Genomic DNA, 27,839 nt, shown 5'->3' on the forward strand with positions numbered 1-27,839 from the left:
TTTGTATTATAAAAGCGATGAGAAATTACATTTGAATGTAATTTTCGAATTAAGCCATGGTTCCTCCAGAACTACCTCAAAAAGCATTTTTTGTTTTCAAGTTATGATAGCCACACACTAACAAGCAGTAAAAACCACTTTTACGGCCACTAGATGCCTCGAAACGTGCGTTTTCTATGAAAATACAATATCGGAAAACTGCACGATCTTAATGTCTTTTTTTGTTTTTTCTAATATTGGAAGAACAACAAATTAAGAACACGAACAATTTGCGAATATTTGTTGATAGCTGGCTGAAATGTGTTCGGCGCCATAAATAGCATCTTTTGAAGAAATGTAAGTTCTCTCTTCGGTAATCAATTTTAGTAAATACTTACCAGAGTCAGATTGTAATCCAATGACCAGTTTGAGCCTCCTCTACTTGGCAAAACATAGCCAAATAGTTCTGCCGCTATCTAGCGGATTTTAAATTAAATATATTTTTTTTTTTAGTAATAAAAAAACTAACTTTTTCTGCAACCATGTAGGAATGTTTTCATTACTCAATTAAAATCAGCTGTGTAATGCCCAACTTCCCACACTAGTGGGGAAAAATTCTCATTAGTGTCACTTTCCTCACTAGTGAGTGGAAAAACTTTATTGTGCTTCCTTGATATAAGAAGTTTTGTTATTAACATAAATATTTTCTGTAAAACTTTAATAACCTTATTTAACGTAACTAAATAATTAAAAAACGAATATTAAAAAATAAAATAAAAATTGAAAGGAATATAGAAATAAAAATAATACTTTAATAAATAATTAGATATTTTTAATTATAACAGTTAAAAAGGTTATAGTGTATATACCTTATAGAAATTTAAAATGGATTCTAGTGATTCCTGTTTAGAAAACACTCCTCCATCAATAAAAGAAACATCAGAAAATGTAATAAGTAATATAAATACGTAAGTAATGTAAATAATTGTAATATAACAATAAATGTTTATAATAAATAAATTACTTTTTGTAGACTGTAAAAATGAAATTTTTAATTTTTTTAGTTAATAAATCTAATGGTTGCAGAAAAAATATAATATTTAACTCGAGTGTCAAGTATTTTCCTCACACTCGGCAATTTGCACTTGCACTCGCCTCACTTCGCTCGCTCGTGCGTGCAAACCCTGCCTCGTGTGAGGAAAAGTACTACTTTCCACACTTGTTAAATAAATAACTATTACTGGGCAATAGATTCATAGAAATGCAGACTTACATTTGCGAACGTGAATCCCGCTCAAGGTATTCACGCCATAAAAATAATAATCTGTTTGTAGAATCCTCTTATTAAGCTAGTGAGGAAACCACCATATATTTTATTTTTTGGGCTTTCACCATTCAGCTAAACCAAATAAATGGTAAACAATAAAACAATTTCACTTACCAGTATAATAATGGAGTTAAAGTTGCGTGGACGTACAGTGGCTAGGATTGTTGGCGAGTTAGCCAGGAAATCTATATATAGAATCTTTGGATAACTAGCTAGTGCCCCACTTTCCTTAATTAAGCGCAAGGGTTAAGTTGTTGAGACTGGACAGTGGTTTACTTCTGTTGCATAAAAGAAGAAAAGAGACAACATAGTTATTTAAACAACAGTCAGAACCGATATGGAAAAAAAAGAGAAGATTTTAGGAGTAATTCCAACTTGGGTTGCCTCTCTGACGTGGATTAGATTAAAGGGAGTTTAAGAGGAACCTACTTGTTTTCGAAAAAAGGCTCCATCAAAGAAATATTCAGCCTGTTAATGGAAGAGCCTGGCTGGCAACATAGATGAAACGATGAGCTGTAAAAACGTTTCGCCGAAGCTGAAGTTGTTGTCCAAAAGACGTTGGTTAGGAAAACTGAGCTGGGTTAAGTTACCTGACCAGGTTAGGAGAGACGAAGCACCTGAGGAAGTTTAAGTACTCCACCGAAACAGAAAAAACCGGTATACAAAGATTAAGATGGTCAGATGGTCCCGGCCAAGTGCAAGAAACATGCTGGAAGTTGAGGAATTGGAAAACTTTTGCACAGAATGGAGCAATTTTGGTGGTTCATTAAGAAGGTAAGATTCTATCGCCGGTTTTAACTTCAATTTTTAATTTCTTCCTCAACGATACTCTTGTCATTTGTGTATACTGTAAAACTGGGTTTGGCATAAATACTTCAGTTAGGTTTGGAGTAAATATTTGTTGTAAGCTATTTTATGCTACAATTACTGAACTTGAGGTGTCATAATCAGTTATGTCATAATCTTGTGGTTATTGCGTCAGCCCTATGGAAGGAAGTATGTTATAATGAAGATCGCCAGCTTGTAAGGCGTCTTTGGCTAGCTCGGCGTTAAAAATGACATTAACGAAGGTCCATGGGATGTTTTTGATATGATTATTTTTTAAAAAGCATGGCTATTCGAATAAACTTTATCGGATAGATGTTTCAACAGTAGAAAAGATACTATATTAAGGTGATTTCAGGGCGTACACAATTACAGTTTTGTGTTCAATTCGTTCATTCATTTTATTTTACCCATCATGATTGGTTTAAAGTATTGTTCACTTATTAAAAAAAATATTTTTTGTAGCAACCATAATGGTTAAATGGATGAGAATAAAACCTATCTTGAAGAGAATTTGTTTATTTTTGCAAAATTAAGTTTGTGATGAGGAACTGGATCGAAACAATATCCGTCTCTTTATTTGCAGTGAAAACGCTGAATATCTATTTAAAAGTAGAGTTGCAGAGGCATTTTGAAAATCTGGTATGAAGCTATCATTTATCTTTTATATTTCTAGTCAGGGAGGCCAACTTAACAATATTTGGGGACAAAGGTGGTATCATAATCATATAACTCAGAGGTTCCTAATCTTTTTCGGTTTGCGGTTCCTTAAATAATCGGATTTTTTCCGCGGCGCCCTTAATACATGAGATTTTTTTTTTTCTAAATTTTTGACTCTCTTGAAAAATTAAAAACAGATACTTACTATTTTCCTTGGGATAATATAAAATATCTAATTTCAACTGTTTCGGTAATATCCATATCGTGACGGGACAACCACCATGTGGTTAGGCTATTTGAAATTTTAAATTCACAAAGAATTTATTGAACGTCCACAGATGATTAACATCATTAAAATTATTAATGGGATAGACGGGCTTGATGTTCACTACACAACTTCTCAAATCTCGGAATAAAATTGGATATGGCTACCCTCATTTCTTGTTCAACGTTAATTTTCGAGCGATATTTACTTTTTATTACCGCGACCGCTGAAAACCCAGCTTCGCACCAATAGGATATTGCAAATGGAATTAATATTCGTAGAGCTTTACTACTTAGCAGTGGATATTCCTTTTTTACTGATATCCAAAAATCAGAAAGTTCCATGCTACCAAATTTTGACTTTAAAGTATTACCGCAAGACAAGTCAATAAGAGATTCTTCTTCTAAAGAAGTAAATTCTGATGGAGCCTTGGCTCTAAATGCGTCTTAAATCCATGTAAATTTATCATTATCTGCTTCAAAGTATTTTTCGAACTTTTTTATAAGTACTGATAGGTGATCAACAAAAATGGATTTTATATTACAAGACAAATTAATAAACTGGTGCAACAAGTGCAACTGATACACTCTTCGCAAAAATTCGAGAATTGGAAATTCCAAGAAAATTGCCGAATTGTTTAATTGAATATTTCGCGGCGCCCTTATGATGGCACCGCGGCGCACACTTTGGGAATCACTGATATAGCTCATACAACTGTCTGGACAGTTTTATTACGCTATCCTTAAATTAAAAAGCGTAATTATTGTATTAATTGTAACTTCATCAATTTTCTTCACCTATGTAGGAACTATACAAATAAATAATAATGATAGAGAACAATTGAATTATATTTTATTTTCCCTCTTTATCACACATCTACCTCCACTGCTAGAAGGTTTCGGATTTTCATGTAACATCAGAGGATGGAAAATGAAAGGCTGATATATAGGAATTGATTTCCACTTGAAACTTTTGTAGTATTTGTTTAAAGCTGTAATATCTGATAAGTATTCACTCCTAAGAAACTTTGAACGGACTTAACAGAACATTAGGAAAGCTCATTTTTGTTGTTTTTTTAAAAAAAAAACTAAGTTGTAAGTGGATGTCACATTTGCTGCTAATGAATCAATCGCATGAAAACACGAAGAATCGATAAAAAGAAAAAGAGCACGCTAAGACAGATAACATGATCGATATTATCTATCCGTGCGATTAACCGTAAATATATTGATTAAAAAAGGAGTCCTATACAAAGTGGAACAATGCAAAACAAAAGATGATTTATTAATTTAAGAATGAATTTTGCTTTCACAGAGACTTTTTCTTTTGGTGGACAGATGGCGTGAGATGTCAGTGAATGTTTTATTTTCTTGTACACAATTTTTACAGAGTATCATGTGGTCCAATTTTAGGATCTTTCTACTATTACTGTCTTAAGTGACATTTAACCATTATTATATTTACTTTTTTTATAAATAATAGCTAAGTTCTAGCTGAAAATAAGTAAGACCTTGACTTATTGTTTTATTTTATTTAATATTGTCTCTTCCTCTATTTGTCGACGAGAAAACCATTTCCTTTAACGTTTGCTGGTGAAGGTGGAAAGTATATTATTTTCCTCTTGATAATTGCGGTATTGACCAAATATAAACAAAATTATCAAAAAACTTCAAGCCCAAATTTCTCATTAAAAGTGTTCTTATTATTAACTTGTAATTAATCCCTTAATAAACATATACTGTTGTTTTTGTAGTACATATTATTTTATTTTATATTAAAAATAAACATAAACTATTTTACACAGTGAATTATGGATAAGTCAGATACTTTTCAATTTATCTTATTGTTAGTGTAACACCAAATTTTGAAATTGTTAAAAGTGTGCCGCGACAAAAAAAAAAAAGGTTGAAAATCACTGATGTAGGTTAATGGTCAAAAACTTCACAAAAAATATTATGTTGAAAAACATCAAAATTATACAATTTTTTTCCTCATTTCCTACAAAAGATAAAATGTTCAAATTTTCTTCAACAACGCAGTTCAAATAGATATCGAGACAAAAGTTTCCCAAAATGGTATTTTTAGAAATTTTGCTGTAGTATTTCTTCTTGATTTTTTGTTTTTTAATTATTAAAGGCGAGCCAACATCTGAGGTTATTGACTCCCGGAACTTTTTTCAGTGCACTGGCCTCCTGACAGTGTACTCTGCAGACAATACTGTCCATCACCGGATAGTGGAGCTGTAAGAAGCTCTTAGGAAGTGAAACTCTAAAGGTCAGCAGCTGGATTGGAACCCGGGACCTCTGCATGGGAATCCATTAACTAATCCCTTCCCTTTCTTCTTGATGTTACGTTTTTTGTAAACAACGTAACGCCTAAACATTTGAACCTATTTTCATAAATGAGGTGTCATTCGTTTCGAAACTCTAAGTAGATGTGCCTTTTAGAGGCCCCGACGCTACATATTCAATGAGAAAGGATTTAACCACAAACATTTGAGGCTTCCTCTAATACTTTTTGTTAATAATAACTGTGTAAATCTTAGCCCGATTTTGAGAAAATTAGGCAGGATGGTGTTTCTATATTCTTTCTATATCTCTTCCATGGATAAATCTAGCACTACTTTCCCAATAATATCGTTTATAATTTCAAAGTTTTAAAAAATATTTAAAGAAGAAACATGTGTAAGAGGTTGATTCCTGTAAGTATTCAATCTTGAGCCTAAATAAAATCCAACATTGGTCACTATTGACCGTATAAGTACAGAATGTTAACTCATTGGAAATTCCCAACTAATTGTTTACCAGAACCCGGCCAAAATATTGATCGTCTTAACGGTTGCCTTCACAGACCATTTACCTATAGTGATAAGGTTGTCATTAAGTATTAATATTCAAGAAGATATGCCTTTATTGTCAAAAGTGAAATGGTGTAATAAACATAACAGATAAATTTAAGAAAGAAATAGAAACGGCCTTACAGTTTTACAAGCCTAAAGATTGTCATGTGTTTTAGAATTAAAGAATCTCACAGAAATTATTGGTAATTTTTTATGTAAATTGAAAATTTATTTCCTCCAATAAACTTATTATTATTTTTTTTTTACATGATTTAAGGCGCGTCAACATCTAAAGTTATTGGCGCCCGGAGCTTTTTCCAGTGCACTGCCGGCCTCCGGACAGTGTTCTCTCGTTACAGACAACACTGTCTATCACCGGACAGTGAGCTGTAAGAAGCTCCTAGGAAGAGAAAATCTAAGGGTCAGCTGCTGGATTCGAACCCGGGACCTCCGCGTGGGAGTCCAGTATGCTAACCTCATAGCTAATCCCTTCCCTTCAATAAACTTATTATTATTATTATTATTATTGATCGTCTTAATATTCAAAACTTGATTTTACTTCGTTTAGTAAAACTACCAGGATTTTTCATTTAACAATATTTACGTTTCTTTCATTTTATTCAGAAAATATATGTATATACTGAGAAAAATAAATTATTATTTATTGTAAAAATTACAATAGTAGCCAGTTTATTTCCCCATCTTTCTTTCAGGATAAAATGTAGAAAATATTGCTTTAATTTTAAATTGCTTTTCAAACTCATTATTTCTAATAACTAAAACAAAAGAAATATATTCTCTTTCTTAATTAAAAAAATCGGGTGGGTGCGATCATCACGCAAATTCTCTTAGCAACATCATAAGTCCTCAACATCAGGGCCGGATTTTCCTATAGGCTAACTAGGCTTCAGCCTAGGGCCTCAAGACCAAGAGGGACCTACATTCAAATTGTTAGCAAAATTAAAATTACACTATTCTAAAAACAGTGAACACTAAAACACTGAATCGAAAATAAGGAGAAATTCTACGCATATAACTAATAAACAAACATAAAAATGTATTGGTTAATATCAACGCGTTCGGCTCATTGGGTCTGTTCGTTTGTATGAGGATCTCATAAGTGAAATAGCCTAGGGCAGGGTCGGCAACCTTTTTCAAGTAGAGAGCCATTTTTCCTTAAATAATTTTAATAAATCTTACCAAGAGCCGCAAGGATGATAGTGTACAAAACTCTGTACATCATTTGTATTCACAAATTATTATTTTATGATATTCAATAACATTTAAATGTTTTATATATTTATTTTCACTTATTGCAAAGTAAATAAACAAATAAATAATAACTAAACCTGTAATTGAATGAAAATGGCGGCAGTCTTTTATAATTACGTACCGTATTTTAATATAATTCTATTCAATTTCAAACCTATCACATTTAAAATTATTTTTGAAAAAATATCTTTACTTTAATAAATGAAATTTTCATTTGTTACAATAAAATTGAAATATACAATATATTTTAGACAGGCTGAAGAGCCACAAAATTTGGATAAAAGAGCCGCATGCGGCTCGCGAGCCGTGGGTTGCCGACCCCTGGCCTAGGGCCTCTTTTCATCTAAATCCGGCCCTGATTATTTGTCTTAAATAAATATTCACAATTAAATGAGTATGTTTTGGGAAGCATGGCATCCTAGAACCCTTTAAAATCAATAGGCGCTGATGTAAGTTTATCAATTTTAAAAAGACTAGCTTGATTTTTCTATAAATACGCATTTCTGGTCAAACTAGCTGAAATGTTGCTAGAGAGGAGAACCAACCTCTAAACAATTTTTTCCGGAATTTTTTTTTTTTAATTACTATTAATTATAGGGATGAGAACATTAATAAGGTAATAGCTAGGTTATTAAATTACAATTTATTTCTCCCTCTTGGAAGAACCGTATTCAAGGATGTGATAAAGGATACGAGGATTAAGAATCAAGGTTGTGACTTAACTGTAAAATTAAACGTGAACTGAACCATCCGTTAGTTGTAAGTTTGTAATGTAAATATGTAGTTGTATATAGTAGAGGGATGAATGAGTGAAGCGAATGTATTTATAAGTAAGAATGGAGAGTGAGTGATAATCTAGTGATAAGCACCTGGACGATGCTGGCTGTACGGCGAAAGCCAATGCCACAAAAAATCCGCTTAATAATTTCCTCTTAAAGACAGTTTATTTTACTGTTTAAAAAAAGATATTTTCTGATAAATAACGCCTCTTTAAAACTTGTTATTTGTAGTTTGAAGAATTTCTTTCAATGCAAATTACATTTTGTAACCTGATCTGTAAAAAATATAAAGTATACTTTTATTACCAAATTTTAGGGACTATTTGGTTAAAAAGTTTATTGATTTACCTCAGCTTCAACTTCTAATAATCCTGTAGTTTAGTAAATGCCTGGAGAAAGCAAAACGTAGTTTCGATTTGTGTATGACTATGTTATGTACACAGAAGACATAATTTGCAAGGAGGTTCTAGGCATTTAGAAACTTTAAATTATAGAATGCCTTTTCTCTGTAACACTGTGGTCCCGTTAAGTATCAATAAATATTTTTATCATATAGACTCTCTTTCTTTTTATGGTAGTGCGAGGGCAAGAAGATTACAATACAAATTCTCTAAAACATTTAATTAATTTTGTTTCTATCATTTGGTAAAAATACTCCGACGGGAAAATAATTTTGGTTACCAAGAAGCTTTATCAACTTTATTTTTATTACCTCTAGTAAGAGAAGGTGTTGATGCAATCAACAGTACTATTATTTTGTGCATGTCTGGTAAAGTAGGTAATCCTCTTTACAAGATTTTAAATGTAAGGGAGAGAGAAAACAAGGTAACCATTAGTCTCATATTGTATTAAGAGATACAAATTTGTCGCTCACATTTTTAAAATTTGCCTTTTACAATATTAAATCGCTGCAAGAAAAGGTGCCTGATTTTTTTCAAATCTCTTACTTTTCTCCTTTGCATTATAAAATTAATTTGAGGAATCCTACCTCGAGTTTTTATATTGTTATTCTAAAATATTTTGGTTCCGTTGTTCAAACTCTTTAGGGGAAATTCCACGTTTGAAGAAAATATAAAATTGAAGGAAGTTAAAAACTTGCATTTTTAGAAATGAGGAAAAATGTATACGTATATATTATATTTTATGTACCAGTCGCTTTTGGTGATAGACTTATGTATCACCGTCTGATCAATATCTAACGAAGAAATTTGTTGCTCTAGTAAGTTAAACTTTTTTTTTTAAATTGGTAATAACTTCCTTTAAAAGTAACGGTATTTGGCATATTATTTGTTTCTCTTCTTTGAAAAGTTTTGTAAGAATGCTGCTTGAAAACAGTTTTCCCAATTTTTGAAATGGATTCTGTGCTTTGTTGTTTTACAGGAGCTCATATTACAGGATAATATGTTAAGGACATAAAAACCTTAAATAATTTCGTGTATGTTTAAGACCCCTCTCCTGACTACTTCTCTACCATCTCGAACAAGCACACTCAGCTGTGGGTGGGAGAGGTGCTCGCCTACCTGGCCTTGGTGTCCCTACCATGAACCATCTGTTTTTGGTTTACTTTATATTTACAATACTCGCCTATTTCGTGCCTTTATCCAGGACTTGGTTGTTATTGGTTTCTGATTAGAAAAGTAAGTTTTTTAATGTTCACGTTTTGCTTTTTTCAGCCATTTGTTCATTTTAAAGTTTTTATTATGTCATTTTATTCGTTCGTTCTTTGTAAGTTACCCGCAACAAGTTAACCTATTTCAGGATGAAAATAATATGAAAGAACTTATTTTGTTCAAGTTTGCTGTAGTTCTAGATATAATGTAACATCATGCTTAGCGGTAACTCTCTCTCCTTACTTGTCTAAACAAAGTTGACCGAGGGTAAGTGGAAACAAGTTATTTCTTGTTACCAAATTCAGAAGTGTTTTATTCCTTAGTTGCCAAGTTTCTTGGAGGTGTATCAGACAGTAGGATTGCTTTATAATGTTCACATTATAATCGTTAAACTCTTATTTTAATGGTTTACTGTGGGTTTGGTTGTGAGTTCATTGCAAAGAGAATGAATTTTAGTAGAGCATTTAAGCAATCTAAATCTACCCGTAAAAATTGCAAGTTATTATAGCTAATTTAACAATAGGATTCATTACTCCTTTGTGAATTGAAAATTTGAATAGTATTACTTCATTTTTCAGATGGGAACTTCATGGGACATGATTCTGGCCTGGTTAAAGCCAACATATTCGAGCAATCAGTTACACTGACAGCAAAAATGTGGCCACAGGTAAGTGAAGAAGTAATTCCATTAAAATTCGTGATTGCTATTCCACGGATTTTTCTGCAGTTGATCTGCTTGCCAATATTATCTTAGTACAAAGACGTCTCCCCCAATAACAAAATTGATTGCTATGTAAATTTTTAATGTTGTGAGTTTTATCGTAAATGAATTCATCGAAGGAATACTTGAAATAAAGTAAAAAAATCTATTTATAATCCTTCGAAGTAGTGAATTTATTTAAGAAGCAAAATTAATGCAAATTAATTGTTTAATGCAATTCTATTCAGATTTTAATATTTTATATCAAATTATTTGCCTAGATTGGTTTTTTAATTTTTATACCTGTTACGAGATGCATATTTTACCGAAGGAAACAATTATATACAATATTTATGATTTTTAAATTCAAGCGAATCTGATCTTAAGTTTTGAAAAAATCTGTATCATTGCTGTAGTATTTAGTTTTGAGACCTTCTATCTCTAGAAACAAATACTTTTGGAGCGATGTCTTATTAAAAATATTTACTTAAACATTAAATTGAAAAATCATTGTTTTAGGACAATAGCACATCTGTGGGTGGATCTTCTTGGCGCTGGTCAACTTGGAGAGTGCCAACAGATCAACTACCCCTGGTGATTGCAGTGTTCTGTGGGGGAGCACTATTATTGCTGTTAGTTGTTGCGGCCATCTTATGGAGATTTTGTGTTGCTCCACATAGGAATAAAGATTATCGTAAGTCTTTTTAAAGGTTTTTGAACATTTATTATTATTACAGTAAGATTTAAAGAATAAGTACAAAAGCATAAAAGACATTCCCCTTTTGAAAATCATGGTTGAAAATTTCAAAACTTTGACATCTCAGAAAATATATACAAAATTTATGAAAATAAATTGTCCCACAATATTTGAACATCTGATCAGTTTACCTTATTAAATCCCAGTTATTCACGTAGATAAGAGAAGTCACAGCTTTTTACTTTACTCTCCTTCCAAGCAATATTATAAATCTACCCTAAAGCACCTGCATACGAAGATATTACAATTGTCATTGAAGTGCAGCTGGCTCTTGCCATATTAGCATCTAGATTAAACCATGAAAGTATTTGCAGATGATGTTTAACTAAAAGGGGAAGAAAGCAGTGGCTAATTTAACTAAATAATTTGGATTTTTTTTTTAAAAAAAAAAAATCTATTTCGTTTTGCAAGAAGACGGAATATAGGAATTGTTAGTTCATTATCACACAACTAGTTTTTACATCACATTCCCCATCAATAACTGTGTTCCCGTTGTCCGATAATTTCTGTAATATAACAACTGCTTTACTTTGATAGAGGTGTTTAAGATTTACTTAAACTCCAACGTTAGGTAAAACATTCATTTGACCGACCCCCCCCCCCCCCGAAGACCCATTTTCAGCCAGCAGTGGGGGAAAAAAAACATTCTAATTTCCATGACTTTGCCGAAATCTTTTTTAATGTCAGAAAATTATCCTCAACAGGAGAAAACTGCGTTTTAGAAATGAAAGCACTTCAACAATGTCTATCAGTCATAACAGGTATAATAATTTACAATGAAAACTTCTTTGTCCAAAAAAATCGTATTGCATCGAACACTATCATGAAATGTTCTCTATTATTAACTAGTGAAAAAAACTTAATCTCTTAAGCTTCATTTCTGATTGAAGGAATATAAAAAATAACAATCTAATGATGAGATTTCATTATTTACTTTATTAAATTTACTTCATTAGAAGAAGGGAATTAAGAGAAAAGCTTCACTGTAGTTTGGAAGATATTCCTCAGAAATTAATCTCGGACCTAGGTTTAATTACTGCAGGTTTCTTATGCAATCAATCATTTAAAAAATAATTATTTTAATAAAAATATGAAAAGAATAATTATTATCTGTTTTAATGCAAATAGGGTATAAAATTACCAATCAAAGGAGAGTAATAGTTTTTATCAATTAACAGATTCTTGAATCGACTTAATTTCCGTTTTGACCATCCGCCTTTCCCAGTCCCTATCTTTCAACATGGCTGCTGGACCCTGTTTGTGCTCTCCATTTAAAATTTAATCTGTGCAGATTAATTGATCAATATCCTACCCATCTGAGTAGATGCAGTGAAATTATCTGGGCTGCTTCAGATAAAATATATTTCAATCCAAATTGGAATACACATTTATTTGTTAAATATTCATCACTCTCTTCTGGTTAGAGAGATGTAGAAATTGTTCATATAATAATAAATGTCCCCTTTCTTTTAATTTAGTTAAATTGCACAATAATAAAAAATAAGTGACCTTTTTTTTTAGAAATAATTTCTCTGATTTTTGTACCTTTTTTAGGTGTAAAAATGGCAGACAACACAGCAATACAATCAAGACCTGTTGTACCTGTTTTACCTAGGTATACTACAACACAGATTTTTTAAAAATCATCTGTGAATTAAACTTGAATTGATAATTAAATGATTTCTATTGGTTTTAGTGAGTCAGCTGTATATCTTGATCCAAAGAGTGGTCAGTGGTCCGTAAGTTCTCGCCTGCTCGACCATCATGCCACAGACTCTAGGCACTGGTTTTATAACAGTCACATTCTAAATCCTGCCACTTTAGAGCGTTGTGTTGTACCCAGGTCTATTTCCGTACCAACCACGCACAATACTACGGTAAGTTCTTGTATTTTATTGGCTTGAAGTCTTCAAGTTAAATTCGTGAGAGTGTTGGTCATTTAAACACTTTTTAATGTATGTAATTGTTGCAGAATGAAATGAAACGACCTCCGAGACCACACAGTCAACCTTCCTCTTTGTCTCCAGTTCCAAAGAGATTAGAAGGTCCTTGCTCGCTCCCACAGATCTCAGAATTCAGTCCACACATGAATCTCTCGGCATCTAGTAGCAGTAAGTGTACAGCTGAATTAATTCATATAATTTATATTTCGTTTTTGTATTTTGGGGTTTTGTCCAGTGCAATTAAAACCAATGCTCTCTTTTTATGCAAGCTGCACTGACTGACTGCAACCTTCACAAATTAGTGTGTTGTGTGTTAGAAATTTGTATAGTGATGGAAATTAATTTACCTGTAAGACAGAGGATGGAAATCTAGGGTCTGTAAAAACAGAAGAGTACGAGACGTTTTGAAGAATATAATCTTTCTGTATTCGAATATAATAACGTTTCCAATAATAACGTTAGAAAAAAAGCTCATAGAAAAGTAGCTCATATAAATCATATTATGATTTATGATCAATATCTGAGGTTATTGGCACCCGGAGCTTTTTTCAGTGCACTGCCGGCCTCCGGACAGTGTTCTCTCGTTACACACTATAGATAACACTATCCATCACCGGTCAGTGAGCTGTAAGAAGCATCTGGGTAGAGAAAATCTAAGGGCCAGCAGCTGGATTCAAACACCCGCTGAATTTTCGTTTCCAGATAAATTTCACAAATTGGCATATTGAAAAGAAGAAAGAATAATTTATTGGTAGAAAAATGTATTGATTTTGTTTAATTCTTCAAATTTTGTCAAGCCCTAAACTTGAGAAGCACAACACACAGTCATTCTTGCCGCTGAATAAATTCTATTTTACTGGTGAGAGAGATCCACCTAATTTGCAAAATTAGCAAATTTTGCAGTTAATTCTTCCTGTTCCCTCCAAAGCTCACTGGCCGGTTGGGCAGAGTTCTCTAAGACGAAAAATCCTTAGCAATGCGGAATGGAAACAAGCTTTCTTAAAATACATATTTCAAAATGCACATGTATTGTTTGGAAACAAGGTCATACCTTGTTGAATTACAGTAAATAAAAGTTACAATTTTCACAACTTGTAAACATCTGTTGATACAGTTCAAACAAGTTTTTTCAATAAAACTTTATATTAATTTAAAACCTGAAAAGAAACAAGAAGACAAAAAAATAATTGATAGGACGAAAAGCAATGAAAGTGCACTAATATTGTGAGAAAAGAAAATCCACCAATGACCCCGTGAGAGTATTATAAACTGAAATCAAATAAAATTGTAATTAGACTAATGGAAATCAATTAAGGGTGTTTAATTAATATTCCAAAATTTATTTACAAGGTTCTTGGATCTGCATAAAATTAAGAATAAACCAGATTGCAGAATCATCTAACACTAGCATGTTGTTACTTTCCACCCAAAAATAGTTAAGTTTCAAAGAATGAACTTATCAAATGCTTTTCACTTATGTTCAATAAATGTTTGAGGTTGCTACATACACTTTAAATAAATATGGGAACTTAGAAAATGTCAGAGAAGCACCTTCTTGGGGGGATTTTCTTATAATTTGTAAAAAGTTGCAAAGAATCTTATGTGCTTTCTTGTGGTTGTTTTTATTTTTGCTGTTAGGATAATATTTTCATTGCTTATTTCTTTTTCTCGATAGTATTGGAAGAAAGTGGTTCTAGGGAAGTTTATTTATCTCCTTTTGGAGGAACAATGATGAAGACACAGAGCCTCCCAGCTTGTGTCAGAAACAAAGCAAGGCCATTATCTACTGCAGATGATCTCTCTGAATTATATGCAAAGGTACATTACTTATTTCTATTTTAAAAAATGATAACAGTGATTAATTATAGTATTATTTTTAATAACTTTCATTAAAACAATCCTATTTTAAAAGAAATTAAAGCCTATTTTACCAGTCATACTGCTTCAGGCAGTGCTATATTTTAGATCGATGATAGCTTCGCATTAAGATCTGATGATATCCAGTTTTTGATCTAAAATATTTTACAGAAATATATTAATATTTGTAAACTACTTCTGGTAAATTTTGCTGAACTTAAATACTAACATTGATTTTTTTGTTTGGCATTATGAATTGATCACATAGTTATTTGAAGTCACAAAGCGGTCATTGGAAGCCAAATTTACTTCCGCTCAAGAGATTTCTTAACCAAAAACGGGATCCAATTCTGTTCCTAACCTACCACTTGATTTTGGTTGATCGTCGAACCGCATCAAACTCAATAATTTTTCTTTTAGAAATGAAGGTTTTAATGAAAGTTTTTGTTAGCCAAACTTTGCTGTTACTCTTAATATTTTATTTTGAAACTACTAAAATTGCCTTATTTTCTAATATTAATTTCTGGTAATTAGATCTAAACTAATTAATTAATTTCGTGGCAAAGCTGAATAACCAGTTCTGTCGCGAATGACAATCTTATCGGATCCTGGCCTGGTAAAACGGTATGAAAGCTTGGAGGTGGCAAAACTTACCGATATGACGGGCCTTAAATTAAATGCAAAAACGAGAACATTACCTTTTGACCCATAGACAATCAAAATATCCAGTCTAACTGGAATTAAAAAATTATAATTATTTAGCCTCCTCTGTATTTTGAATAAGCTTAGAAAGTTAGTTGTTTCAACTAAACGTCGTAATCTCCGGTAAATCAACATCCGTTGTTTCGTAAAATTTTGACTCATTAGGTCCAGCAAAAATATTTTATTTTTTTTCCTTCAACATTAACCAGTCACCTTAAATCCTATTTAATGCTGCGTATGAGGCGCCACGGTAGCCGAGCGGTTAGAGGCGAGACCTGCGAAGCTAATATGTATTGTGGTACTGGGTTCGATTCCCGGTCTTTAGGCCTTGGATTTTATTTAATGGTTAATAAAAGAAATTTACAGTAAAGTATGTTTGCTAGTCGCCTCCGTCCACGACACCTAATTGGTAGTTGGACGTTAAGCCCCGCCTGAAAAAATAGGCGATTACTTTACTTTTTTTACTTTACTTTACTTAATGCTGCGTATGAGGATGGTTGTTTTCGTTCTATTTGTGTACAAAAAGACTATTTACTTTCTTGACAGGTTCAGTCTTTTTTAATATCTTTGACTTTTGGTCGTTAATTGTACATTTATTTAATCAAATAATCCCTGGCCTACCTTATTTGTTTTGTTCTAGTTTAGGCATGAGAATCCTGACTAATATTTTACTATTCATTTTTAAAAAACTTTGCAAGTTACTAATAACATTATTTGTGATTCTACATTTTAGGTAAATTTTTCAAAGAAAAGAAAAAATCGCATGCGGAACGATGAAGCTGCTATAATCGCACTTAGTAAATCAAGAAGTCAGTTTTTACACAAAGATACCGATTCGTTAGTTGACAATGAAGCAGTGGTAGTCTATGATGAGAGGACTGCATTATAATTGTGGAATAATTTTAAAAATATATCTGTTAAATATTGACTTGTACATAACAAAAAGTAAAAAGAGAACTGTAAAAAAAAAAAAAAAAAAAAAAATCAGTTGGGCTTACCTGTGATATTTCGGTCTAATTATCTCAGTAAAAGAAAGAATAATAATAATTAGAATATAAAGAAATTATTAAATTGCATTCCCAACAATATATACATATATATATAGTATATATGGGTGATATAATCGTAAACTGGAAACAATAATCTCTTAAGAAATAATTTGTTAAATTAGTGAATATTTATACAAACAAACATATGAGTATATTGTAAAGATTTCTTCTTATCTTTCCTCTCTGACATGACGAGGGGATGTTTTAAAAATAACACTTGTTATCTAAAATATTGTAATCATAAGACTGTGGTATTTTACTTAACTCTCAAAAGAGACCTAAGTTTTGTGTCAACTTTACATAATCAAATATAGTTTAAGCAGAATAATTAATTATTGGCTTCATTTATATAAACCATTACTTAATTGATGTGAGGAAAAAAAATTAATAGAGGGAAAAACTCTCGTTTTCCTCATTTACCCTTTTGGAGGGACTATTTATTTAATAAAGATTAACATTAAGCTCTACAGCTTCTCTGATTAATATCCCCCAATTTAATCCACAAAATTTCAGGAATGTAAATTTGACAAAAAATACAAACATCGAAGTAAACTTTCTTAAAGAAAAGTTGTACTTCCTAGATCGCGCCAACTGTTACAACTTACTAATATTGTAACAACTTTCTAACATTCAATTTATTCATTAGAAAGGTAAGTCAAGTTTCTTAAAAACTTAATTGTATTTCATTTTATAGGTTTCTAGAAAGGATTCATTGTGCAGAAGGAAGGGGTTCCACCTACCACTTCTGCGATGAATAGAAATAGTATTTTAATGATGGCTGGCCTTAAGAGACATTTTGCAATATTGTACAAATGGTTTGGGTCCTGTGAAAGTTCATAGGATTCCTCCTGGGGCAAGTGATCTTCTGCTCAACTGCCGCTATATCCCGAATGTTCAGGCATCCAGACGAGAAACATCTTATCATTGGCTACCAATTCTCGTCAGGATTTCAAAGCAGTACCACACTAGCTTTGAGCAGACAATACTTTATGATAACGTCTGACTGTCTCGTGAAGAAGAGGTCTTTGAATCGATTGTTACTCGCCTTAAAATCTCAGCAGCACAAAGATATATCGCGACGCCAATGGCTGAAACACTGTTTTGTCTACCTAAGCTAACCGAGATGTCAAGGCTCACATTAACTTCATCCCAGTTCTCACTCCTCCCGCTGTTTTGCGGCTTCCAAAACGCGAATCGCCTGGCACTGGCATTAGAGGCTTCCTCTTCTCCGTCCGGTGTATGTCTTTTATTAAATCTTATCTAGGATGTATTTAAGAGCTATCCTATCGTAGGGAGACCAAGAAATGAGTGGGTTTTGAGCTCCTCATAGCCTTTGTTTGTTTAATCATGGAGTAAATGGGAGCGTCTCCCTTCAATAGCTGTGAAGTGGAAGTAGACTTAAAAGCACCTCGCCGATCCTCTTGTGATGTGAATACTTTTTACATTTCTGCGAATTCTTCGACCACCCATTTCGCTAGTTGGCAGAGACTTGTGCTATCCACAGTCATCGGAGTAACTCAATTGAAGTAACTGCACTAATAAAAAATTAGTGCAATATTATTATTCTTACCAAAAATAAATGTATCAACAAGCAAAATACTTTTTACGTTTTCCTTTATGAGTGCGAGATCGCCTGATACAACATCTAATATACAATGTAATAAGTATTAAATTTTTTATTCTTATAAATAAATACAACAAAAAAATTACTTAACGTAACTAGGCACTTATTTACAAAATTGACAACTTTAAATAAGTCATCTATTCTTTCTGAACAAATTCCGCCGAGGACCTTTGAACTTAGTCGGTGCAGGTCTGATTAATTGTCTTCTTTCTTTTCGATGTTCTCTCATAGTTTCAACGTCCATTCCTTTTCTTTTCTATATAATAAATTTTAAAAACATTTTCAACGTTAATTGATTTTTTTTTTTAGAGGAAAAGATACTGAATATTTAAACATACCTTTGAGATAGTAAAAGTCATTTCTCTATTTCCTGATTTTAGCACTTTCACATCTTCAACTTGATCTCTTTTTACTCTCTCACCCAAAGTTACCCTAAATTCAAAAACCATAATTAGTTTAGGAATCGTCTGCGAGTTTAAAAGGACTTCACAGATCAACGATGGATCAAGATTTAATAAAAAAAAAATTATCTAGGTCACTATATATATATAAATCAGGAGTGACATTCACTGACTTTTCTAGAGTTCGAATTTATAATTTTCATTAAACACGAAATTTTCTTAAAAAATTGATCAGCTTCAATAATATTCAAGTTAAATATCTCGAAAGTACTATTTCCTGAGATTCTGAAAAAGTTATGTACTGGAGGCTTGGTTTATGAATAACTGATATGTGCCTTATTGCGCTTGACAATCCAAGTAAGTTAAGGGCAGAGAAAGGTGCACTGCTTTTGAAACACACTAAATGATTTTGCTCATATGATACTATTAAATTTAGAAGAACTCTATACAAAAGTTCCAAAATTGTGTGCTGGAATAATTTGTTATATAATTTCATGCTACTCTACTCAGACAGTAAATGTTCCTAATTAGTATTTAGTACTGAAGGGATTAAAAAAATCTATAAGCGACCGTTGAGTTTTGAGTTAAGTTTTCAGATAAATAATACCTGTTGTTGCTAATATCGTCATTGACATCTTTAATCGTGTTTCTGTAAAGCTGGCCGCTTTTCAATTCATACAACTTAGGAAGTCTCCAATTCCTCTGTTCTTCTTCTTCTCTTTGTTCTCTTTCCTTATTTATAGCTTTGTGTTGTCTTTTCACTTCTTTAACCCATTCTCTATCATCATCTGAACTATCATCAGAACTATCTTCTGAACTTGGCTTGCCTTCTAATTCTTCCTGTAGCACAGCCGATATATAATACATTAATATTAATTTAATGAATGCTAGCGTGAACATGCACAATACTCTATCTGGCAGCATTTTTATGTGGTCATATTCTCTTGAAACACGAGAATTTGTACCGAAAATGTAGTTTATTTCTTCCGACTAGATTTTTTTTGTTAGTTATTTCTTACTTATAATCTGTTATAAAATTGTTTTAAACGTGCAATACAACGAAATAGAAGTTTTTCGAATTTTGTAGAAATGTTTTTTTCAGTAACATTCCATAATAGTGTGATTACTTTTTCAAATTACTCCGGATCTAAGTAGAGAGCTCTACAAAAGAGATCTGGATAGCCGTTGCGATATATAAATAATTAAATTTTTCTTTTTCAGTTAGCTAATTTAAATTATAATACAAATTCAATATAAACAAAATAAATCAATAAAATCTAGCATCAAATCTAGAATTATACAATATAACATAAACTGGTCATTTAATGTTGTCATATGATTTTTACGAGATATGTAGTAATAAATGCAGGAAATTGAAATACCTCAACAGGATCAAATTGCCTGCTAAGTAACTCTTTTTCTAGTTGTTTCTTTCTTGACTTATCAAGTCTGGACAACACTGGATTCAATAATCTAAAACAAAGAGATAAATTTGACTCAAATACTAAAAATAACATAAAAATATACACTAAGTACTACAAACCTGTACTCTTCAGAATTAGGATCAATATGAAAATCAGGATTTTCAAAAAGTGCTTTAAATCTATTATCTCTTAATATACTGGAAGCATTGTTTTTCTTTTTCATATTTCTTTCATCATCCGCAAGTTTCAACGCTAAATCTTTATTAACTTTGGGTAAATTCTGAAAACATAATTTATCACTTAACGTTAGCATAATTCACCGTTCTTAGAATCATTTCCAGATTCTTAAGTTTCTCATAAAACTTCATTTGGCGGGGTTCTGTAAGTGAGAGATCTTGCAATGGCACTGCCTGATTTTAGCACATCTTGTTGGTCACAGATAACTATTTTATATCCCCGTGAGGGAGAAAATACTATGTTTACTGACCTTAATTTGTATCCTAGTTCCTCGTTCAGCTTCGATCTTCTCTCGTACCTTGCGTTTTTTATATTCCTCAAATGAAAACGGTTGGGTGAGGGATTTCGCCTTATTATATAGGCGAATATTTATGAAATATCCATGCATATAAGCTCTCAACATTTTGGTGCCTATAAAGGTAAAATATTAAAAAATAAACACTTTTTGTTAGAAAAATGTAAAATAAGTATTTTTTTGTTTTAATTTCTTTTCACTTAACTAGTAATCTTGAATTTATTTATTTATTTATTGCTTCTAGATTAATATTTTAAAAGTTAAAAAATTTAACATTGAAAATAGACATATTGGATACAAGTCCTTTAGATTTTTATCACAGTACACTATTCGGTAAGAGGTACTGAACATAGACTATCCGGAGGCTGGCTATGAACTGAATAAGGCTCTGGACGCCAATGACCTCTAACGTTGTACAGCTTAAATTCAAACAAAAAAAGTTATTCTTTACTTTTTTTTAACATCTATAATTTAGTACATTTGATAGAATTCTTTATAACATGTTTGAGGACCTGTATGGCAGTACGTGTTTGCGATATAAAAGAAAAGATGTCATATTAAGTGAATTATCACCCATAGCATGTCCGTGTAATACTTACAATAAAGCACTATTTATAACTATTATTAACATAAGATGATCATTGGCGTCCAGAGCACTCACCTATGACGGAAACTGTAAATACCCTTATGAAGAAATTTATGCCCTTGCCTCCTTATTATTATTTATTTTATATCTAAGGCGCAGCAACCACTGAGATTATTGGCGCCTTGAGCTCTATTTTAGTACACTGCTTCCAGAAAATGTTATTTCGGTACAGAGAACACTGCCCATCACCGTAAGAAGCTCCAAGGAAGAGAAAATCTAAGAGCCAGCAGCTGGATTCGAACCCGGGATTTCGTGTTGGAATCCAGTATTAGCTAAAGACTTAGCTAATCCCTTCCCTCCTAATTATTATTATTATATTATTATTTAATTACCCAGAAGATGAGTAAGCTGTAATTCTTCTAATTCCTTTTTGGTTACAAATTTGTAATCGTCATACACAGTTTCAAATCTGCTCTCCTCCAATTCTTCTGTCAAATTATCTAAAAAGGAGCACCATTTTGGAGCGGGTCCTAATGTCTATAAAAAAAAAAACACAATTTATAAATAAAATTGCATTAACCATTTCAACAAAATTTCAAATTTTAATAGACTCGTTAACAGTTAGAGGTCTCATGGCGTAAAGTAGCTTTTTGGATCCCCAAGAACAGCCGCCAGGTTCTGGTGAATGTTCTAGCCTAATTTTGAATGCGCAATGACAACCCATCAGGTCTAAATTTAGATAACAGTATTCTACAAAAATCCTGTTCTACAGTATCCTACAGTATATAGAAACCTACGGAAAAAAAAAAAAATTCCTACTACAGTAGTGACCCTAACAAAATTAAGGAAATGAAGGGAAAAACTTAGGCATGATAGTATTAGCTACTCCATAAACATAAATATCTTGATAAAAAGTGTAACATCACAGATCTCTCAGATATCCTGGTCATAAGAAATCATGAAACGTGCTAAGTCGATACCAGTTGTGGACAAAAAAAAACGTTACTGGCTATGTACAATCTTGATTTTACCAGCATTGTGGGTCCAATCACTAAACGGTATTACTTGTTTATTTGTTTTCATGGGAAAAGCGTGCTGTATCACACTAAGAATTGAACCAATTAAAAATTTTAATGAAAACTTACCGGGATATAGTAGGTTAATATTTTCACATTTTCGTTGGCCATAAACATTAATCCGGAATCAGGTACATGACACAAATTATTAAATATAGTGTCTGATCCTGCTTCGATTGAAGCAAATAACTTTCCCTATAAAAAAAAAATAAAAATAAAAATAAATTTATATTTTATTTATCATTGTTACAAAACTTCTGATGTTTAACCACATTTGCTCTTTATGCAAATATTACATTTCAAATTGATAGATTTTCTTCTAAAATTGAAGCTTTCTGAATGTTAAGTCAACAAAATAGGAAACAAAACTTCTATCAAATCTGAACGCCCAGTTTCTTTCTAGGATAGTCATGGGAATATGACTATACTAATAATTCACTTAGGAAAATCCTATTTTTTGGGGGCAAATATATTAACTTAAAACATACACTTTTACTACTTAAAACAAATGTAAACAAAAATTTAAACAAAAGAAAACAAAAAAGAAATGTTACTGACATTATCTTTATTCCATATTTTCAGTACCGCTGCATCCATAGAAAGAACATACTGATCATGAAAGGTAATATCACTTATTGGATAACCATACATATGATCCTTAATTCTGTACGGCTTATCAGATCTTATATCATACAGAAGAATCTGCCCAGTTGCGGTGCCCACACCTAAGGTAAGAGGTCCATTGTATGCCAAAGAGGTCACTGATGGCAAACCATTTACTCTATTTTAAAAAGAAAGAAAAAAAAAATATTTGTAACCGTTGAAATATTAAGTGAAAATGAATAACTTTCTTAAAATTTTAATGTTTAGAATATTTCAATAGTAATTAATAATAATAACAGCGCTGGGTTTATTAAAAGGCTTAGAAGTCACTGGAAACGTAGTAATTAAGTACTCAGTGTCTTTGAGTCAACCATCCCTTTCATTTTGAACGTAGCTTTTTGCTGCGGCGTTTGTTACTTTAGTTACCTTCGTTTATTTTATTTTATTTTTTTAATGGAAGTTCTCTTCTTCTTTATAGACCACGGTGGCAGAACTTAATTAGTAAAGACTATCACGGATTGCTGCTAGAGAAAACATCCACATGATGAAATTGAGCATTTTCTTTCTTTCTTTTCTGTAGCAGTGTTGGCATAGCATTATCTGTTTGAGACCTTCTTAATTGCACTCTTTTGTATGGATAAAAGTCCCGAATTCGTGATTGAATCTCGAAATTTTTTCTGTCGTTACAACTCTTTTATTTGTAGAGTGTCCTGTAAAGTTTAAACTATGGCGGTTTCTGTAATTCAGCCAACATAAACTTATAAAATGTACCCTTGCTGCGGTTATTGTAGTCTGTCTAGTATTCCTTCAAGACTCGCTTTGTAATCTTAGATCATATACCTGTAAATGTAATTTATTTACCTATCATTTCGCCATTTTCGTCTTTCGATCATTTCGTTGGCTCTAACTCAAACAAAGTAATGCGGATCCTTCCTCTATATGGGTGGCTATGAGCTGTATACTCTCTTCGATGTCACCAACCCCTTCTAGGTGAATGCATAAATTTTACAACTTTCGCACATACTTTGATAATCACTAATATTATTTCAGTGATGTTCGTAATTAAAAGTAATTATATATATATTTTACCACAGCAAAAATACTGTGGATAAATAACTTCATTTTTTATTAATCTATTAAAAATCATCAATCACATTTATATTTCAATTTTGAAATATTCTTGACTAATGTCCGCCAATTGAAACTAAATAAATTAAATGACATTTAATAAACGAAACGCCTGTTCACTTAATATACCCAATGTTAGAAAAAAAGAAACGTTGAGACAGAAGGGGAAAAATCAATTACACTTAAGTAAAGGTTACTTTAAAAAATCAATTGCATATGTTTTGTTAGCTGTTGTTATCTAAAAGAATAAATGCAGAATGGAACTCTCGCAGATAAGAAAATATTGCGTGCCTTTATATAAAGTACACCAGCAACAAAAAAACAATTCAAAAACGTACACCAGTACTCGCTGGGTGAGAGAATCCCAAACTGCAGTTTTACCGAAGTAAACTATAATTCCTAAAAGTTACTTAACTTTTAAATAGCTCATACGCTAACATTTGGATAAGAATGGCATACCATTTATATACTCACAAATACATAAACTTACGTAATAAGAAAAAAAAAAGAAGTCAGATTTTTTTGGCATAATCATAATTCATACCAGGATAACTAACCTCGGACCAACGTTCGAGGTCTTGGCGTCCTTATATGGGCGAACAATCCTGTTTTCTCAATTTTTCACTGCTTTTAAATACTTACTGAGTGTCATCTGTGACGCAACTAAGTGCACAATCCAAAACACCAACTCTTGTACGACATCTGGGATCCCAAGCTTCAACCTTGCCTTCCTTAGTACCAACTGTTACCAGCTGATGAACTGGATTTATTGCTATTTTGTTCACCTCCGTTGCATCGGTAGTCAAAGAATTCAAAAACTGACCTCTTTCCAAATTTAAACGATATATCTCTGGCCTTTAATAGAAAAATTAGATGTCAACATAGGTCTTTGTCATATAGTTGAATAAAGATTTAATTGCTACTTTTTCGAAGAAAACCGCTGAATATACCTGGGTGACCTAAAATGAATGTAAAAATCTATGGGAACTTGTTGAAAAGTCATTTTAATTAAAAACCTTATATGAACACAGGTCCTGTTAAAATTAATTTCAGACCTAAACCACATCAAAGTTTTATTAGCACTTCAATCTTTTTACCAATAAAAACGAAATAAAACTAATAGCCATTGATATTTGGCAACAAAAGACATTCAGTCAGCAGTAAACAATAATTTAGTAATAGTTGGAAATCCAGAGGAAAAAATGCTTCAGTGTAGCTGAAAGTTGCGTTTATTTATGATTTCTGCGATGATAGTACTGCATGCATTAAAAGATACAAACGGAGACATCTGACTTGGTGTCAACCTATTTTGTTTTTGCAATGACTTTCCCGATTCAGTTCCTAAAAGGTTCACCGTATATATTGGCGCAATCCATCTCAATTTATTGCCAAAATTTCAAAAGCTTGTTATCTTAAAAGAATAACGTTTATATATTACAAATTTCGGACATCCTAGAATTAAAATTTAACTTGAATATATTTACTAACCCTGCAGCCACAATATATAAATCGCAGGATGGGTAATGAAGCTTGAGATCCCTTCCAAACTTAGGTATTCTAAGCCTATAATATCTACCACCTGCAGCATGGAATTCAACGTGACGGTCATTTTGAAGAAACACTAGCTATTTAAAAAAGAAAACAATTAGGGTACATTCATTAAAAATCTCAATGAATTGCACCTGTATATTATTATTCAATACCTTTGAATAATCATCAGATAAAATTTCGAATGTAACTATTTCTGAATCCATACACCTTTCAAACTTCATTGAAAGGTTATCTACTTCGTAACATCTTACTCTCGGCTTGTAAATTCCAGTTGCGAGAATATAATGACCGTCCTTGGATATTTTCACATTATTACTGATATCAGGCATTGTGAAGTCTTGTAGAAGCTCAATTCTTTTTCTTATATCTATATACGTATTTATAAAATAAATTATAAACAAGGTTAACTTTCACTGTAAGAGTGTTATAAGAAAAACTAGTCAACTTACCTATATCTTTTTTCACAAGTGCTCTTTTCTTCCGATCAGACAACCACTAAAAATAATAATAATAATAATAATAAATCACTGAGCTAGATGACTGAAAAGGAAACTTTTGTACTAAATTAGTGTTTAAATTCACCTCAGGAAGAGACTTGCCACAGCTAAGATTGTATATTTTGACATTGTTGGGGTCTGAGACCTGCATTTTTTACTCTCAAATTTATCCTAGTTCTCACTAAATAATGTAATTGGATGGCAGAGTATACTGTAAGAACCTTGGGCTAATAGTAAGAGACAAATATAATAAATTGTATCAACGGTAATGTCTGTTCACTAGTGATGGGCTATTAGAGCGGACTCGTTCCACTGGAACGAGTCCGATGGTGGAACGAGTTGATTCAAATCCCTATTTTAAAAAAAGTGATTCCGCCCCGCCCCAAAAAATTGAGGCAAATTAAAATGAAAATAATTAATACTGTAGTCGTTTACACTAAAATAAAACTGACTTAAGGCTACTATGTAGAAGTTCACTGACACATTCCAACTTGTAAGAGGAATCCACACCAAAATACAAAACCTGGCGAGCTTAAATACTGATGCTTGAAGAATAAAATAAGTTCGAAGGTTTTTTTAGAATATCAATTCTAAAATAATATTCATTTTATTATTTTGTTAATTTCTAAACAAAAGTAGGGGTCGATCTAAGACAGGGAGTCGAAGGAAAAATAATTTCGTACCCAATATAGCGAACCTTGCAAAGAAACACCAGGCACACCCATCTCATTAATTAAAAAGCAATGCTGTAGTTACTTTACTTATTATTTAATATTTTATTTTACATATAGAAAATACTGTGTGCCAAATCTTTAACTTAGCGGCTGGACGCTCTTTCTTTTATCTTCATTGGCGAAAGTTAAATCGTGTACATGTCATGACGACGATCAAAGTAATACTGAGCTAAAAAATAGTATTACCTAACTGGATTACTTACTGCGGTATCCCTCCCACTCTATCACCTACTTCACAAACATTCGTCGATTGGAAATGGGTTGTAGTTTAATATTCGTTTCATTTGAAAACAAAAAACATTATAACGCTTTCTCAAGATGTTTTTAATTTTTAAAAATTTGTTTTTGGCCATTACTCTTATAATATACGAAGAATTTCGAATAAAATATAATATACATACACAGAATGATCTAGAGTGCAGGTGGAGTCAGTCGTCGTTGTCATGGTGATGGAACCGTTTAACGACTCCGGCCCAACACCAGCAATTTCATTGGTTAAATCCACTGGAATTGATGGAGTCAAATCCGGAGTGATTTAAATCCTTTTGAAACCGGACTCGTTCCATTTTTTCGTTCACTGAATCTAGCCAATAGAAAATGCTGGAGCTGGAACCGGAGTCGTTAAACGGTTCCATCACCATGACAACGACGACTGACTCCACCTGCATTCTAGATCATTTGTGTTTGTACATTATATTTTATTTGAAATTCTTCGTATTTTACAAGAGTAATGGACAAAAACAAATTTTTAAAACTTAAAAACATCTTGAGAAAGCGTTATAATGTTTTTTGTTTTCAAATGAAACAAATATTTAACTAAAACCTACTTCCAATCGACGAATGTTTGTGAAATAGGTGATAGAGTGGGAGGGATACAGCAGTAAGTAAACCAGTTAGGTAATACTATTTTTTAGCTCAGTATTACTTTGATCGTCGTCATGACATGTACATGATTTAACTTTCGCCAATGAAGATAAGAGAAAGAGCGTCCAGCCGCTAAGTTAAAGATTTGGCACACAGCTTTTTCTTTTTGTAAAATAATAAGCTATTTTAAAAGCTTGATATTAATTCATAGTAAATAAATATTTCTTTCTTTATGAGTAATTATCATTTTGTTTG

At 32.1% G+C, this 27,839-nt stretch overlaps 2 protein-coding genes across 4 annotated transcripts in view; one reads left to right on the plus strand and one right to left on the minus strand.

Annotated features, from left to right (window-relative positions):
• The window catches only part of LOC141456043 (uncharacterized), a 38,660-nt gene extending 21,629 nt beyond the window's left edge, over window positions 1–17,031 (plus strand). Inside the window, exons 1-8 of one of the 3 annotated variants that reach the window (XM_074131638.1) lie at window positions 9,427–9,583; window positions 10,135–10,223; window positions 10,776–10,950; window positions 12,568–12,628; window positions 12,710–12,890; window positions 12,986–13,124; window positions 14,632–14,774; window positions 16,249–17,031. In XM_074131638.1, coding sequence (XP_073987739.1) covers window positions 10,146–10,223; window positions 10,776–10,950; window positions 12,568–12,628; window positions 12,710–12,890; window positions 12,986–13,124; window positions 14,632–14,774; window positions 16,249–16,404 — 933 coding nt within the window. In that variant the 5' untranslated portion in view covers window positions 9,427–9,583; window positions 10,135–10,145 and the 3' untranslated portion in view covers window positions 16,405–17,031. Of the gene's footprint in view, window positions 1–9,426; window positions 9,824–10,134; window positions 10,224–10,775; window positions 10,951–12,567; window positions 12,629–12,709; window positions 12,891–12,985; window positions 13,125–14,631; window positions 14,775–16,248 lie in introns of those variants that run through there. The other 2 variants (XM_074131639.1, XM_074131637.1) reach the window with 2 other exon arrangements.
• A 1,194-nt stretch (window positions 17,032–18,225) lies between these two features.
• On the minus strand, window positions 18,226–26,834 carry l(2)34Fd (nucleolar protein 10 lethal (2) 34Fd). Its single transcript, XM_074131622.1, has 14 exons — window positions 26,072–26,834; window positions 25,939–25,984; window positions 25,642–25,856; window positions 25,427–25,563; window positions 24,581–24,793; window positions 22,766–22,988; window positions 22,277–22,402; window positions 21,524–21,668; window positions 20,501–20,661; window positions 20,133–20,293; window positions 19,972–20,062; window positions 19,197–19,429; window positions 18,527–18,620; window positions 18,226–18,444 (listed from the first exon to the last, which is right to left on the minus strand). The coding sequence occupies exons 1-14, from the start codon at window positions 26,135–26,137 to the stop codon at window positions 18,322–18,324; spliced, it is 2,034 nt and encodes a 677-aa protein (XP_073987723.1). The 5' UTR covers window positions 26,138–26,834; the 3' UTR covers window positions 18,226–18,321.
• Window positions 26,835–27,839: the final 1,005 nt, after the last annotated feature.

This window comes from Rhodnius prolixus, unplaced genomic scaffold (assembly GCF_049639745.1).
Source record: "Rhodnius prolixus isolate KJV_2025 unplaced genomic scaffold, Rpr scaffold_4, whole genome shotgun sequence".
Lineage (NCBI taxonomy): Eukaryota > Metazoa > Arthropoda > Insecta > Hemiptera > Reduviidae > Rhodnius > Rhodnius prolixus.